Genomic DNA, 17,460 nt, shown 5'->3' with positions numbered 1-17,460 from the left:
ATTACTGGTAGGTGGGACTACTCCATGAAAATGGTTAACGACAAGATACTGTTAAGCATCTCACTGCTTGCTTAGCCAGGACCACCGTACCTATTTGGGCATTTGCTTGTAGTTACTTGAAGCAGAGTCTAATATCATACTGTATTCTTGCTCCCGTGGTCTCGCAGAAGTATATGCAATTTCAAACAATTAGCAAGGCACTTGCTGATCATGTTGTTTGCACAAAATGAAGGTTTACTTACTGAAAGGTAAAAGGCTTTGAAAAGAACAAAAATGAAAGCCCAATTGTCATTGCTTTTCTTCCAGTGGTTACTGCAAATAAATAAAAACAGATGTTCACCTCTATTCAGAAATTTTTTTTAAGCTACAAAGATAATGAAAAAAAACTGGGGAGTCATTTTCTGAACACTTCTGTGAAAAGCTTAAAATTCCAAGTTTCAAATCAGTTGGCGGATAATTAACAATGAGACATCCATGCTTGTCAAGTGAATGAATAGCACTATAAACAAAATTATTGGCGGCCTATGAAATTTCTAAAAGAAGCACTGCTTTTCTAGCTTGCAACAGTAAGTTCAACTGTACAATTGATTTCAACCCCACTTCAATGTGGACCAGTATTAGTTGGATTGCATGATGAAAGAGCCATGGATGTTACAGCACAGAAGATGCAATCCAGTCCAGTATGTGCTCATTTTTGTGGTAGGGTAATCTTGATGGCTTCAATGTACCATTCAATATTAAAGTGCCCAAAACGTACATAGTACTCTAAATCTCTTTCCGCTCTGTTCCTATTTTAAAAAACCCAGAATGCTGTTGGCCGTTACTTCCTCATCTGGCTGCACTCACTTTTAGTGAGTTATGTGTTTGAACTCTCAGGTGTCTCTGTTCATCCATACCCTTCTGTATCTTTTACTTGTTTCTCCTCCCGAAATGTATCAAACTTATCCACATGGACTTTGCACTTGACACCTGCCTGGCCATTCCACCAACCTGTCTACCTTAAGCCTTTCACAGTCCTCCTCATCATTCGCTGTTATGCTGCATTGTCAGCAAATTTCAAGATTGTACTCATTGAGGTAGACTTTCTGCTTTGGGTGCAATCTTGGGGACCAATTGCCATCAACACTACTCTAGTTTTCTAAGGTGAAGTTATGATCCAAGTTTCCACTCAGATTTATTAAGCACACTAACAAATGTAAAATTTTCAATGAATCAGTACAATCAGGCAGTGTTGTAAAAAAAAACATTTTTTTTTCTCCTTTAAAAAATATCCTGTGCTGCTGTATATACAAGAGCGGTAACCTGGTGCAGCTCTATTAATAAGTACATTTTCAGCTTTATCACAAGAAATAAGCATTTTTAAAAGAGAGTCCAGTCCACCACCTGTAACCTGATTTAAAATGACTGAAAATTACTTTAAAAGTCTATACAGAACCATTTTCTATTTAACTGGCACACACTAGTCAGAAAATTATTTTTTTAATATTTAAAAACTTAAGATGTGTCATTTATGCCTTTGTACCTAAAAAATGTGCTAAATTTTAAGAGCCTTCTTGAAGGCCCGCAAACAGTTGCAATTAGCAGAACTTCACAATGGTGATTAATTAATTAGGGTAGGGCCAGTTTTGTGGGCAAGGTTGACTTTATAAACCTGCACAAATGATTACAACAACTCAGGGTCTAACTTGCACTTGAATCTTCTTGATCTTTTGCACTGGTTTGCTGATTTTGGGTGCTTTGAGCTGGAAACCTAGAAGCTCAACTCCATGGGCAGAAATTTAAATGTTGTTGTCCCCACCACCCCTGTCGGTAGGTTTGTAGGGCCTCAGGTGTGGTGGAGGGTGGGGAGAGCCTCCAGTATCAAATCAGGCACCCCCAGGTGCTCCCTCCTGCCTGGCCTTCAAAGCACAATGACCCCACCACCACCACCCCCCAACCCTAGGCCACCTTTCCCCTCCCCGCCATGAGTCTCTGCACTTGTCTCCATCCAGGCACTCTAGCACTTTGACTGGTGGGGCTACAAGCAGGTAGTTTGGATGAGGACTGTATTACTCATGGAGAAGACACAAGCTGAAAAGCTGATGGAATCAAACCCCAAAACACAAAGTCCCACTACTTTCAACAGTAATAAACACCAGCTGTTTTCCCAGGTGACATCATATTGAGGATGAGCATATCTCCCAGTTGTTACAGGAAACAGTATGAGTAGCCTCCAACATGGCCAGAAAATAGGGGAATCTAAAAGCAAGGAGTTAACAGTCCTGGCTGCTGAGATATTGGTTTTCAGGCAGATATACCTCTGAATAGGTTGGTTTCAAGCAGCATCATTGCCTCCATAATATTTAGTGGTAATAGGGAGCAACAGTCTCTCATCTTGGAGCCAATTACTTATATACGACGCAAATGAGTCACAGTCTCTCAATGGTCCTGATAACCAACATTTTGGTTTGGCTTATTCGTGTAGTGCGAAGTTGTATTGAACAACTGGCATCAGCTTATAACAAGCTGCTTTTTAATATTTGATTGGTCAGAACCAACTAGTATTGGGAAGAACATCAGGCGTGTAAAACAGGTTGTCAGACTGATGAACAAGTATCAGCAGCTGGCAACACAGCAGGGGCCGTACATCAGGCACAAAGTGTTAAGCATGCCGGGGGCTTTAGACAGAGATTTTGATGAGATTAATTCACTTTGAGAGGAACAGAAAAAAATTTAAGAAACATGCATTACATGGAGCATCATCCTCCAACTTTGAAAAATTAATAAGGGTGCAATTCTTTCATATGGTGCTAGTGTGGGAAAGGACACATGCATGACAAGTAGCCATCATTTCACTACCATAACATCTTAAAGGAAGGTTGTTTGATTTTTGTCTATGGTGGAATACAAGAACATTCTGGCCTATCCTAGCTGTTTATAATGGATGCAGAGAAAGAGAAATGACGGTTACTGTGAAACTGGGGTTTTGTTTAAGAAAAAGTGATTGAAACTTGGGATCTAGCATTAGCTGCTTCACAGATTTTATGTAACCTTGCAAAATTTGTGCACTACATGTACAATTTTAGCAAAAGAGGAAAAACAAAGTTTCTATTAAGTTTTTATTTAAGGTTACAGTAGCCTCGCAGGCAGAGGCTCCAAATCATACTTTCAGTTGAAACAAGGACTTAAAGGATTTCCAATTTTAGCTTGCCTTTCTGATGAACAATGTGTGAGGTGTATATTACCTGTTACAGCAACAAGTGCACCAAACAGCTTTATCAAAGCTAGTACAAAGGAAATTCCAAAATATCCAGTCAATGAAAACATAAATGCATAACCATACGTCTGCACAGGATGCTGCAAAACATGGAAACAGAAATCATAGCTTATCAATGACCCCAAAACCACAGAGATTAACAGTACCTAGCACACCATGTTATAGGCTGACATTGTACATTTAAAAAGCTAAAAACGTGCACAAGTGGCATTCTCTAAGAATAAATTTTCCAAGTCAGTAACACCAATTATCTGTTCTTGTCCTTGGTTAAAAAAAAATCAATAGTTGCCAGTTTATGGTGATAGGATAAGGTGTGCAGTAGGATAGTACAGATGGATTGGCAGTACATCACCAAGGTTGAAATAATACATGACCAGTTAAGTCAGTGGCAGATGATTAGCAGTTTGAGTTTAAAAGATTGTAGTTTATGGCAACATTTTTCACAGAAAAGAGTAGGAAACTGCACAAAAGTTCTTAAATTTTACAAGCGGACAATACAGCGAGAGGAGGGGGACAGCAATTGCAGACAGGGAAGAAGGTAAAGCTTAGGACCAGTGTGAGCAGGACGAAGCACTTCTACTCCTCCTGGCCTACAAACAACGTTGTAACGGCACTTACATTTTTCTACGGTGCAGTCCTCACTGCCCTTTAGCTGCCAGATTTTTTCCAAAGCCCAGGAAACCCAGCTGGCCAGGGTTAAATCTAGAAGGCAGGTTAAATGTGTGGCATGCAGCTCGTTATAATACTTAAGTGGACAAGGTGCCTCCTGGGAGAGGACTGGTTGCCCAACCCCCTGCCCTGCCTTTGTTAAAACTAGAAATGGGCAGGTTGGAGGTTTTGCACCAGTCTCTTAAATAGAATTAGATGAAAATGGTATAATAGCATCTCTTAACATCATTATATTATAATGAAATAGGCAGGAGTTTACAAAATGAACAGATGTCCAGAGTTACAGGTCTGTCCCCTTTTCAGCTCAGTAATGCCTGGTGTAGACTGGTGCACATGGGCACTACTGAAATGTAAAATATGCCCCATTGAAGGATATGGATTCAAGCAATGTACCGTGAAAGAAAAAAAAATTGTACACTCAAGGAGGTCATGCAATCGATATAACCTGATTGCTATAAAAGAATCAGAAAAGGAGTGGATGAAGCTCAATAAATTGAGGTGATCGTTGCTTTAGTGGAAAAGCACATGATAAACTCTTAATAAATGTACAGTATCAGATCTCATTAAAAGCTTTGGAGATGCCTAATGCAGTGACAATTATTATTCAACAGTAGAATTTCAAAGATGTGTATCATAAGCTACAATCACAAGTGGAATGGCCATGCTGAAAACCATACTGGCAGTCTTACTAGGCTGGAATGTTTAATAGTGCACAGGCTATCAACAATTTATTTATTGTACTGAATGCCATTTTTCAGTAAGAAACATTAGTTTTTTTTGCTTCGTCCAGTAGATTGCATGACTGCACAGATGAGAGGAAAAGTGAAATAACAGGAAGATGATATGCAGAAGTCACACCATGCCAGGATGAATGGGGCCAATCTTTCGTTTTTTTGTATATTCATAAATCGGATTTACTGTGTGTTTGAATATTAGGGCTCTAGAAATGGAAATTTTCACAATTACTTCAAACTGTTGGTCACTTCAGTACTTTTACATTTGAAGGGCTGAACCCTTTATATACTTTACAAAATTATTTTCTAAGGAAGTGTAATAGAATTTAAAAAAAAACAATTTCTTAAATCGCAAAATTATGGCTTTGATCTTGTTGCAGAAATATTACCTTAGGGGATCCCTTTCAACCAGTTGCCTTAGTAGTTTTAGAGGTGTTTAAAGGAATTTTGCTTACTTGACAATTTGTCATATTTAATGTAGAATTTTTATAATGTATAATTCTGTGCACTCAGAGACATTTTACAATACATACAATATTTCTCATTGAACAGCAGTAAAATAAGTCTTTCAAAAAATGTACATATCACAAAGCATGAATCAGAATGTAGAAATGCCCTAAACTGTGAAGCAGTAGTTGCAGATTCAACAACAAAAGAAGCTTCCTGCGGATAGACCAACAGAGGAACTTAATGATGGAGTTCAATCATGGGTTCAAATTTAGCCCACGCTAAAATTTTTCTTTGAACATTTAATAGTCTTGTGTGAATGACCTTTGGTAGCCTGAATTTATCTTAAAATTTGTACCAAAACCAAATAGTTCCTCGAAGGTCTTGTGCAATGAATCAAATACCATATTTACCCATAGGCCTGAATTTTTCCTGCGTCGGGCGGGCTCGGCTGGGAGCGGTCGCAGAGCCGACCATCGCCCACAATCGGCTCCGCACTGCTATTTTACGCGGGCCGACCAATTAAGGCTTGTCCACCATAATACATGAGCGGCAGTGCTGAGCGCTACCTCAGGAAGATTAAAGCGCTTTTGAAAAACATAAGTAAATGTAATAAAAATTTATTGAAACATGTCCCCCTCAGGTGACACAGTCACATGAGATGGGACATGTTTTTAATTTTCAGAAAAACTTTTTATGTCATTTGTAAAAGCTTTGGGAAACCTCATCCTGCTCATGGATGAGGTTTCCTAAAAATGTAAAGGCCGCTTGGCCTGTTAGCCTGCCTGTCAATCGCAAGGTTGGACAGGCAGTGTAAACTTGAAATTAATTATCTAGTTAATGGCCTTAATAGGCCTTTCAATTATCGGCAGGCGTATAGTTGATTCAGGCGCACACTTGCTGAACGAAACATCACGAGACAGCAGGATGCACACCCGATGTCATCGTGCATCATTTTACGCGCTGGTGTGTCAGGCCCGCCCCCGCCGCTGACTGAAAAATCCTGGCCATAGAGACAGGAAAATCTTGTTCAATTCCCAGTCTGTATTGATTTGATCTATGGTTTCAGCTCTTGCGCTCATTTACTATCCAAAGACACTTTTTGGAATGTGCATTTGAACAGAAGTCAGGGTCAGCTATGATGCCTTCGTCCCAACTGGGGATCCTTTTACATAAACAATATCTAGCTAGTAATATCGCCATTTCGGCAAAGTACCCAAGAGTTGCCAGTATCAACGGAACCCTATCCCAGCAAAAATCATTGTCCCACAGGGCAAAGGTGAGAAAGTTAGGAGGGTGATAAAATGGAAAATAATGAATCATTGGATTAAACTAATTCACCAATATTATGTGCTCCATTTTTGTCAAGCCATATAAAGTAGTATTCATAACATAGCATGTATCAGTGTAGGGAGTTTCTACATAGTAATAATAATAATAATGAAAAAAGCAACACGGAAAATCCTAATTTATTAAAACCCCTTTTTAGCCATACTCCATTTCAATTGTTATACTGTAGATGGGAAAAATAAAATGAATGGTTAGGCTAAAAAGCAGTGTTTGAAATGGGTCCTGGATTATGGAGTTCAGCTCATTTAGTCATAAATGTCCACTTGGATGACCATAAATATTATTCCTTGAAATTTTTTTTGTTGGAACTTAATGTGAACAGATTTAAAAGCACACATTAGTTAAGAGTACAAAGTTGAACACACTTACCCTTGAACAAAAGGCAAAAGCAGGGCTCAGTCCATGGGTACAAAACAAACCCATTAATATATACAGAAAACCTATCGAATAGGAATATAAAACCTAGAAACAAGAGGAGACAAATACGTGCATCAACAACCTTGGATATGTAGCTGCTCAAAATGAATGCAGAAATTTTGCAAGCAAACACATACTGATATAATAAATCAGAGAATGGGTGCAAGTGATAAATAATAGGCAGTGAAGATGCCAAATAGCAAACATCTAAAATTGTTTTAACATGGTTCTGACCTGACTTACTTTCTAAGTTAAAGCATATTAAATTACTGGAGTACTTCATTGGCACGAAATACCCCAAAAAGCTAATTTCCGATCCCTCCTACAAGTTTGCCAAATAAAATAAACTCCAACAACTGTAGCAGGTTTGCGCACAACTAGTGGTCATGTATTTAATGATGTATACTTGTCATGAAGCTATTAATGAATATACTATTTTGGAGAATATTTTTCTTTTAAAATAGAGGTTTAGTCTGCGGGTCTGTCTTAATTGGATTAAAGCCAGCTAGTCTGGGTGCTTTGATATGTACTAGTTTTGAGATGTAAGCGAGATAGCGTGCATTTGCATTTTTTGAATAGAGCATTCAAGAAGTGTGGTGAAAACTTGACGCCTTTCTAGCAGCTACCAAGCAATATGTTTATATATATTACTAATAAAATTGGTATTATGAAAGGGGTTTCATTGTTAAAGGTAAGGTTCAAAGAGACTGGTGAGACAATGAGAATTTGAATTCAATCAGTGGTGGTAGGTATAACTTCAGTAGTTTTCGGGTGTGCAGGCAGAGGTAATGTAAGATCAAAAGGCAGCTGCAAGCCTCCAACTGGCTTGAAAAGAACCTCATTTTGAATTTGTCAGGTGAAAATGCTTTGGCCTGGTGTTTGGTTAAGTCTATGGCCAGAATATTGCCATCAACGTGTGAGGGCAGGCCCAACATGCCAAGGTGCAAAATGACACGAGATGACGTCGGGCGTGCGTCCCGCCGTCATCACGCGTCATTTAGATCTTTCGTTCGGCGGGCGCGCGCCAGAGACAGTAAAGGCCTATTAAGGCCATTAGGAAACTAATTAAGCCAATTAACAGTGCTGCCCATCCAACCCTAAGGTTGGTGGCACTGGTGACACTGTCACATGAGGGGGCATGTTTAGATAACTTTTTAAATGTTTTAATTATTTTAACATCAACTTAATCTCCCTGAGGCAGCTTGGTGCCTCAGGGAGATTGCTGTGCTCTTTCACGTGCATGCGCGAAAGAGTGCAGGCCCTGACTCTCCCTCCTCCCACCACCCACACAGGTAGCGCTGAGCGCTACCAGCCGTGCGTCACACTGGGCGGGCCTTAATTGGCCAACCCATGTAAAATGGCAGCATGCAGCCAATTGCGGGCGGCGATCAGCTCTGCGCCCGCCCCTGCCCAACATAGGTAAGTTTCCGGCCTATGAGTTGCTATTGCCTTAATGGAGGTTAGTTTGGGAATTTGTTATAAGTTATGATAGTAGCAATTTGTAGCCATGTGTACATATATTTTAACCTATGTAAATTAATAAAATGTTTCATTTAGTTTAATGTAAAACCTCGAGAACTAGTGGTCTGATTCCTGAGTTTAGAGTCACAACTCAAACATAACTTTAAGTGTTATTGGTTATGACAGTTGTTTAAAGTTTCCCTCTGGGATTTTAAAAAATAACTCCGCTTTACCAACTGCAATGGTCATAACACACTTTAACAGGACAGTGCTCATTATCCAGCCCAGTGGTTCTCAAATATTTTTTTTGGTTGAAGGATGAGTAATCATGGACTCCCCTTCTAAATCTCAATATTACATAATAATCATAATATGAAGAGTGCCATATTTAAAGAGTGCCTTGATACTGTTTTTAACTGAACAGTTACTTGCTTACATATATCTGAGATGGGTATGCTGGCTTCTCACTGCAGAGTCTATACTTGGCAGGAGCATGTAGTGACCAGAAACACAGAAGGCAGGATATGGAGAAGGCACTCAGGGAACGAGAACATCGGGGAAACATTGCCCAGGTAGAGGGGTCAGTGTGCACGGACCTGGCGAATGCAGGAGCCCGTCGTGGGGGGTCTTTTACTCTTGACCATGGTGCCTACCCATAAAGCTGCCCTTTGTCATGGACTTCTTGGAGGGTCTCCGCAGGCAGTGATCTGCAGACTGCAATTTGAGAACCACTGATCTTACATTTGTTTTTTTTAAAACATAGAAGGACTTGAATCATCTGGAGAATTGTCATAGAAGGACGAGGACCAACATAATGCACTGAAGGAAGAAGGAGAGAGAGGTGTATAGTCAGGTACTCATGGGGGGAATCACAGGAGCTGCCATTGTGGCTCTACCTACATTCTTAAATCTTTTGTGGAATTACCCTCAGGCTGAAAGAAGATTTTTAATGAAAGGGGAATGGTATATAAAAGAGACTGGGGGAAGATCACTACAGATCACAATCTAAAGGGACTGTTGGCCAGCTTTCCTCAATACCGGTACAGACAAAAGTAACTTCTATTCGACAGCAACATTTGCGGTCATCATTTGAGCCACAGTTTTGTTTTTGCGGTTCGTTGCAGCTTTTCAGAATGCCATCTAGTATACAATTATGGTGCAAGGAATTTCTAACAATACTGAAGGAGTGATTGGTTGACAATTTTGCAAGGTCATCCATCAGGCTGGACTGCCCTCAATTTTAACAAACTTACACATTGAGATTTTTCCCTTTTTTTGAAAAAGAGATCATACCATATTCAATAACTTAATAAATTCAACAACAACGCATCCTTAACAGCTTCTCAATTTCACTTAAAATTGTGCCTCCTCTCATTTTGTAGAATTGTTCAGTCCTCATGTTCAAGTTTAGATTTTTTGTTTTGTTTTGCTACACATATCCAATAATTGAATTTCTCAACCTGTCTCAATGGAGCAGAGAATTTTTTTTTTAAGCACTTAGAAGAATGATATCTAGCAAGAACACAATGCCGATTAACATTCTCTTATTTTCTTCAGGAAAGTAGGTCTTCAGTTACATACATCAAACTAACCAGAAAGGTGAGGGCGCTTAAAATAACATACAGTGGTACAGAGGACGGTCAGACAGCAGCAGCCACCCACCCACATCTCTGGGTTACCACAGAGAAATACCAGCCTAGGTCTGGAGATGTCAGCAGAGGTGACACCAATGGTCTTCAAAAGGGAAGTTAATGCAATAAGTGGAGAAATACTGGGAGCAGGGGAAGAAAAAACAAAACAATTGATACAACTGCTCAAACATCAAACCAAATATTTCACAAAATTCTAAAAGGAAATCATTATATTTGAGCAGCTGAACAATTAACTGAGCTTCTTAAAAATATATTTTCTCGAAATTACTGGGAGGGAGGAGGGATAACTTGAATTGTACTTTCATTACTTCATTATTGCTCTTTACCACAGCAGTAGATCAGGGAGAGCCTTCCATATTTCTAATAGTGTTGGTGAGTACGCTTTATACTGGCTAATCCAGACATCATGAGCTGGTGAAGCATAATATTATCAATCCAGTAGTTTTCAAACCTATTATCATAAATCTGAATTGAGCACTTGGGTTATTCATTTTGTTCTTCAAGACTTTTTCTGCATGATTGTACTATGTAAATTCACTCACAGCTAGTCAGCCTACTTCACTGCACATTATTACAAGTCATCATTTACTAGACAAGGGCTGAATTATAATACTGTAAAATGACAAGGGTTTTAACCCGATTTAATCTGTTTTTTCTTATGCTGACTTACTATGTATTTTGAAAATTTTTGTTTTCCCCCATAATTTCCAGACAGCAGGTTACTTTTTGTGCAGCTGCGTATTTCTTGCAGTAACAATGGGAACAAAAGGCCTATTAAATTATCTCAGTAAGGATGAATAATAATGATAAAAACAAAAAACAAAAAACTACTGCTGTAACACAGAACACCTATTCTGGAGACCTGCTTCAGCATTGTCCAACAGTCACACGTCAGGAATCTAGATGTGGCTAATTCCATTTTTGATTAGAAAATAAAAATTGACAGTCATTAGGCATATGTTCTCAATACTCACATTTATATGGCATAGTCAAGGATTTCAAACAAATTTAAGCATTTGTAAATTATAAGCCTATGTCATAACTTCAGGGTCCATCTCTACCCATTTAGCTTTATAAACTTGTTGAATATCTTATTTGTAGATGGCAAGATTTTAAAAAGACTCCATTAGACTTACCAACCCCATGCCCTCAGGTTTTACAATAAAGCTGTTTAGGATATAAATTATACCAAAATACAATATACTGCCAAAAGGGACATGAGACAATCTCCTTTTAGTGAGATCAGTAAACTCAAATGAAATGTGCAAGCATGTTAATATTTTACTAAAATGGGTAATGAAAAATGTATTTTGTCTAATTCTAGTTAGCTTTAAAACTTGTGCTTCCTTTGGTGCATTATCAAGCTACAAGCTTCTTCTTTTAGTGTGTGGTCAGTTTAAATAAGAGTTTTTTAAATTCATATTTCATTGCTACCACTTGCTGCTTTTTTATCTGAAAAAAGCAACATGTATCAATGTGAGTTCAAGGAGCAACCGCTCTCTTGTGCCTATGGAATACAGTCTTTTAATAAGAAAGAAAGGTTATTCACGAGCAGCAAAACCACAAATGACTTCTAAAGGTCTTAAATCATAGTTGGTAGTGAAACCACATTAGAAATCTGGGCTTCTATTTGTTAGCAAATGTGAGGAATTTACAATATTCCTAGGAATACCAAATAAGTTTCCTCTCAGCATCTCAATCTTGCCATGGTTTAACATATAACAAACAAGACACTTGACCCTCTTATGAGTGAGTTTTCTATTAATGTAGAAGTTTTGTACAGAAATGGAGCTGGAACACACAATCCATCAGAAAAGCAACACTTTACCAATTAAATGATGAGAAATTACTGGGGAAGCAATATTGGTCTCTGTTGCACGCACAACCTCCAATTTACACGAAAGAAGACAGGAGTAGGAGAGACCATCAGACAGTAGAACATGGCTGCAAATTGCCAATCACACAGTCAGATCTGAGGGATCACCAACTAGTTTACTACCATGCTCTGTAGAAGGTAAGTATGTGATTTAAAAAAAAAACAAGTATAACCCAAATTTCAAAATCCAAAGGAACACAAGACTACAAGCTGGTGAGGCACAAGAGATTAAAGTTTGACAGCATAAGAAGTTATTAATTGTTTGGCCTGGAATATATAGAAGGGTGACAGAAGATGAAATTAGAGTATGTGCCAATGATTCCAGCAAATGGAATTCTTAACTTATGCTTTCTCTTGCATCTTGCTACACAAGAAATGTAATTTGTGAATCATGGATTATTTGCTGGACAACAAGAACGCGCAAGCAATACTTTGGCCTCTCATGCGCTACGTGTACAGTGACTAAACATTTTCAAACACATTCTTTCCACTGAACAAACTGACAATCAGATTCCAGAGTACACGGTGGAAGGCACTTACACCACTATTATTTCCGTAAATGATAAGGATTGTTAAAATCAGTTTATATTGCCAATTTAAAAGCTTTATTGCTCAAGTTCTATGATTGGTACAAAACCCCCTCAGAAAACTCAGTGGGAAAACTGGACCCCACAAAGCCTGCTAAATTTGGACAAAGTCAGTTTGTTTTTCAAGAGCACAAACTCATGAAAACAAACAAGGGTCTTTAAAAAGTACAGTAAAGCTACATGCATAGAATCATACTGCAGAGAGAGAGGCCATTTGGCCCATTGTGCCTTTGCCAGCTCTTTGAAAGAGGGAAGGGGTTCCTCATTCAAAGGCACTCAGTGTCTGATCAAAGGACCCAGCGTCAGGGAAGGGGTGGAATGGGGAGGAAAAGACAGTGGTGGTGGTGGTGGTGGGGGGGGGCCGCCGAAATCCACTGCCCTGCCCTTGCTGCCTTCACTCGCCTGTGGCTTGGGGTTCCTCGCTGATCCTGGGCCTCTGCTGGGTGCACTGCCCTGGCAGTTGCCACCACTCTCACTGCTGCTGTCTGCTGTTGGTGGGGACAGGTTTTCCACCCTTGATCTTAGGAGAGGCCTACCACTGGACGCTTAAGTGCCTGAGAGGCACTTGATATGGTGGGTCGTCCCCAAAGGAGGTGGTATGGGACTGTTGCCAGTTGAGACCCTCAAATCTGGATTAAATTCTGCCATTCATTTTGGGACTCAATTGTAATTCAAAAGATTCCATGGGAAATTAAGTGGAACTGATTGATAAAAAAAGGCTAGTCACTCAGTTTGAGTGATATACAAGGGAATTCTCATAGGCCAGCATCTCCGGTCAGTGAGCGGGAGTGTAAAATGACGCGGTGTGACGTCAGGCAAGTATCCTGACGTCACCCCGTCATTTAGATTGTCAGTTCGGCGGCACATCCAACTCGGAAGCACGGCCTCCGACCTGTCAACGGCCTATTAAGGCCATTAAAAAGCCAAATGAACTCATTAATGGACCTGCCCGTTCAACGTTAAGGTTGGCAGGCAGGCCGGGAGCCCAGGCGGGCTTGTGAAAAAACATAAAACCTCATCCATGGGCGGGATGAGGTTTCATGAGTGATTTAAAAGATGCAGAATATTTTACAATAAAAGTTATGGGCATGTCCCAACTCGTGTGACAGTGTCACATGAGGGGGCATGGCAGGGAAATTATTTAATCACCTTTATTGAAAATTTTAAATCAGAGCTGCACTTTGACTCAGAGAGATCTGTGCGCTCTTTCACGCACATGCGCGAAAGAGCACGCTCCCGGCTGAGGGAATACCCCCCTCCCCAGCAGAGGGAGCACATTGCACTTCCTGGCGCACATCACGCTGGGCGGGCCCGTAAAATGGTAGCTCTGCACCTTCCCCCCAACGGGGGGGAGGGGGGAAATGTTGCCCACACAGTATTTCCATAGAAGTAGCTTCTGTATCTGAAGTGATGTATTTCATACATAAATATATCAGCAAATTAAAAACCTTGTGCGCACATGCACTCTAAATATTACTTCTTGAAACAGTTTTCAGCAAAATATGGATGGGAAAAAAATCAGTAGCTCAATATTTTGTGGTCACATAAACCAATTCAAATTACAAAATGTTTATTGGCAGTTTAGTAATCGAAATTTCTAATTTTTAAACAAAATAATTGCACGTTTCATAATAACTTGATTGAATTTACCCACAGAACTGTGTGTGTTCTTCAAAACCTCATTGAAGCTTTTTCTTTTGGGCCTCAGCCCGTCTCAATTGCCTTGGCTTCAACTGAATATTTCCATCAACCTTTCAACCACATCTGTGCATTCTAGCATGTGCAGTTTGTAGAATTTCACAGCATGCAATCTGAGTAACAGCAGGAGATGAAAGGTAGAAGATTCTCTCCTTTAATACTATGACAATGACAGTTTCTTTGCTTTTTCCAAAAGGCTTCAACAGAAACTGGAAATTTAATTTTCAAAGCTTTATTTCAGGTTGTTTGCAATTAATCGATCAACAAATGTTATTCTCTGTTTTGAACTGCTGAGGCAGACAACACTTCTGATCAGAGTAGCTGTGTTTCTCGGATGGTTAAAAAAGAAAACAAAAGAATGTCTATCAAGAAAGAATTCCTCACTTCACCACTCATTTCTTTCTTTCATGAAAATTCAGTTAAAAATGCCTATTCTCTGAACCAGAGACTAAAGGATTTTTCCCCCGTTAATGATGAACAAGCACTATTGTGGGTAACTTTTGTTTATGGACATACATGCTTGTTAAAAACTGCACAAGTCAGCATCCTCACCTAAAGTGCAGTATAGAGCAGATTTTCCATTTCTATGCTCCTGGTGCAAGACAGGGCTACATGTTAGGAAAATACCAGCTGAAGCCTGTAATCTTGACCATTAACTTTCAGAAGCAGTAACACTTTTAAGGCAAGATCTGGCAACAATTGGACAAGCAGTGGGGGTGGGGAGGGGACAATTAAACGTCAGATGCAAAAATTGAGCTGTTGGTGGTGGGATTGAATTGAAAACTTTTAGAAGGGACCATGGACAGTTTAAGGCACATTCTGCAATCCTAGAGATCACAAAAGACAGCTAAGGCCAGCTTCCCCTCAGAGCCCAACAACCTCAAATGCCAAAATGACCACAATATGCCAATCCTACAGACAGCAAGACCTAGACAACATTCAGTTTTGGGCTGATAAGTGACAAGCAGCATTCATGCCACCCAAGTGATGGGTAATTACCATCTCTAACAAGAGATCATCCAAACACCTCTTTATGACATTCAACAGCATTACCATTGCTGAATGCCCCACCATCGACATCCTGGGAGTTACCATTGACTAGAAACCTAACTGGACCAGCCACACAAATACTGCGACTACAGGAACAGGGTTAGTTATTGTGGCTAGTAACTCACCTCCAAATTCCCCAAAGTCTGTCTACCAGGGACAGGGACCTCACCTACCACTCTAAACATTCATTCACTTCACCAGTGGCACACTGTGGCTGCAATGTGCACCATTTACACTTTGTACTGCAGCAATGCGCCAAGGCTTACCAATAGCACCTTCCAAATCTGCGACAGCTAATGCCTAGGAGAACACTTGCATCAGGCTCATGGGAACACCACCATCTGCAAGTTCCTCTCCAAGTCATTTTCCAACCTGGTTTGGAAAGATATCGCCGCCCCTTCATTGTCACTGGTCAAAATCCTGGCACTCCCTCCCTAATGCACTGTGGTACATTTACATCACATGGGCTGCATCAGTTCAAGAAGGTGGTTCACCATCACCTTCTCCAGGGCAATAAATGTAGGCCTTGCCAGCAAAGCCCACATCCGAGGGCCTGAGAACACCTTTCAATGCTCACAAACCCTTAAACAGCGCATTTCCAGTGCTTCCTGATCCCAGAACCATTCCCAAATTATCAATAATAACGAGACAATTCTCCTGATTGCTCCCAGATCCCTTGTCGCAGTGCTTCTAGACTACACCCAGCTTTATTGATAAATCAGTGACACTGTTCTTAAGAAAAAGCACCAACACACTGCGAGCATTGTTACGAGAAGCCTGCTATTATATTTTGTTCTGTTTAGTTGATTAATACAGTTAATGGAACTGATGGCTAGATTTCACCAATATGACAGATTGTGTCACCCCAGTATGAGCAGCTATTCAGTACAATTTGCAACTGTACAGTAGAGCTACCAATTGATTCACTTAAGGACACTATCCATGGTGTTTTGCCAGTTTAACATAACTCTAATTATCTGGAAAATGTTAATGCAGAACTCCACTTTGAATTGGCTATGAACATTAGGTCATGAAATTGTCAAATAACTGTTTGGTTTACAACATGCAGGTTCCATACAGGCATTTTGCTATCAAATGCAAAATGCAGCTCCAAGAAGATTATATTTAAATTTTATGCATTATGCAAACTGAAAGATGTTCCACCTGATCAGCATTTAGTTGAGCCAGAGTTGTTATTTCCATATCTAACAAAAATAAAACAACGGGACATGGCTGCCAGCTTTACACATCTATTGAATTTTGTCAGGAATGGGAAAGCATTTTTTAAAACGTAGTATCTCCTTTGTGAAAAACAGTGGTATGTAGAGTGGCAAAAAAAAAGGGAAGAGCAACATAAGGAATGGCTACATCAATGGCTAACTTTCATACAACTAAAACTTAGCAAAGTATATTTATATCAAATTGTACATCACAATCTGAATTATAAGGCCATAAGACCATATGACATAGGAGCAGAAATTAGGCCATTCGGCCCATCGAGTCTGCTCCGCCATTCAATCATGGCTGATACGTTTTTCAACCCCATTCTCCCGCCTTCTCCCCGTAACCTTTGATCCCCTTACCAATCAAGAACTTATCTATCTCGGTCTTAAATACACTCAATGACCTGGCCTCCACAGCCTTCCGTGGCAATGAATTCCATAGATTTACCACTCTCTGGCTAAAGAAGTTTCTCCTCATCTCTGTTCTAAAAGGTCTTCCCTTTACTCTGAGGCTCTCGGATCCTAGTCTCTCCTACTAATGGAAACATCTTCCCCACGTCCACTCTATCCAGGCCTTTCAGTATTCTGTAAGTTTCAATCAGATCCCCCCTCATCCTTCTAAACTCCATCGAGTATAGACCCAGAGTCCTCAAACGTTCCTCATATGTTAAGCCTTTCATTCCTGGGATCTTTCTCATGAACCTCCTCTCCAGGGCCAGCACATCAAGACAATTAAATTGTAAAAGGCAAATATTTTCCCAGACAGGATTTAAAATGGACGGCACTTGGAAATAATTTGATTTTTAAAATCCAACTACATTGGATACTGCAGCTTTAAAGAGCATGGCCCAGATTTTCACTCCTGGGTTGGGTGCGCAGAGTCAGGAGAATTCCTGGCTCCACGAATGTGACCTTTAAAGATGGCTGCCCAGATGTCAGATTTTCGGTCTGGGAGTTGGGTTGGATTAAAATTCAGGGCAGGCAACCTGGGAAGAGGTAGTGAGGAGGCTGCTGGGTGCAGAGGCGGGCTGGGTGCAAGA

General features: G+C 40.1%; 1 protein-coding gene across 2 annotated transcripts in view; it reads right to left on the bottom strand.

The window, feature by feature from the left end:
• Positions 1-17,460, bottom strand: part of slc35b3 (solute carrier family 35 member B3) — a 46,293-nt gene that overhangs the window by 4,326 nt on the left and 24,507 nt on the right. For both annotated transcript variants that reach the window (XM_078539937.1, XM_078539939.1), the window contains 3 exons: positions 6,826-6,918; positions 3,225-3,336; positions 243-312 (listed from right to left, as the gene is read on the bottom strand). In XM_078539937.1, the coding sequence (XP_078396063.1) occupies positions 243-312; positions 3,225-3,336; positions 6,826-6,918 (275 nt within the window). The remainder of the gene's footprint in view (positions 1-242; positions 313-3,224; positions 3,337-6,825; positions 6,919-17,460) is intronic.

This window comes from Cetorhinus maximus, chromosome 4 (genome assembly GCF_964194155.1).
Source record: "Cetorhinus maximus chromosome 4, sCetMax3.hap1.1, whole genome shotgun sequence".
Lineage (NCBI taxonomy): Eukaryota > Metazoa > Chordata > Chondrichthyes > Lamniformes > Cetorhinidae > Cetorhinus > Cetorhinus maximus.
The sequence above is the reverse complement of the archived record's forward strand: the minus strand, read 5'-3'. Positions and strand labels throughout refer to the sequence as shown.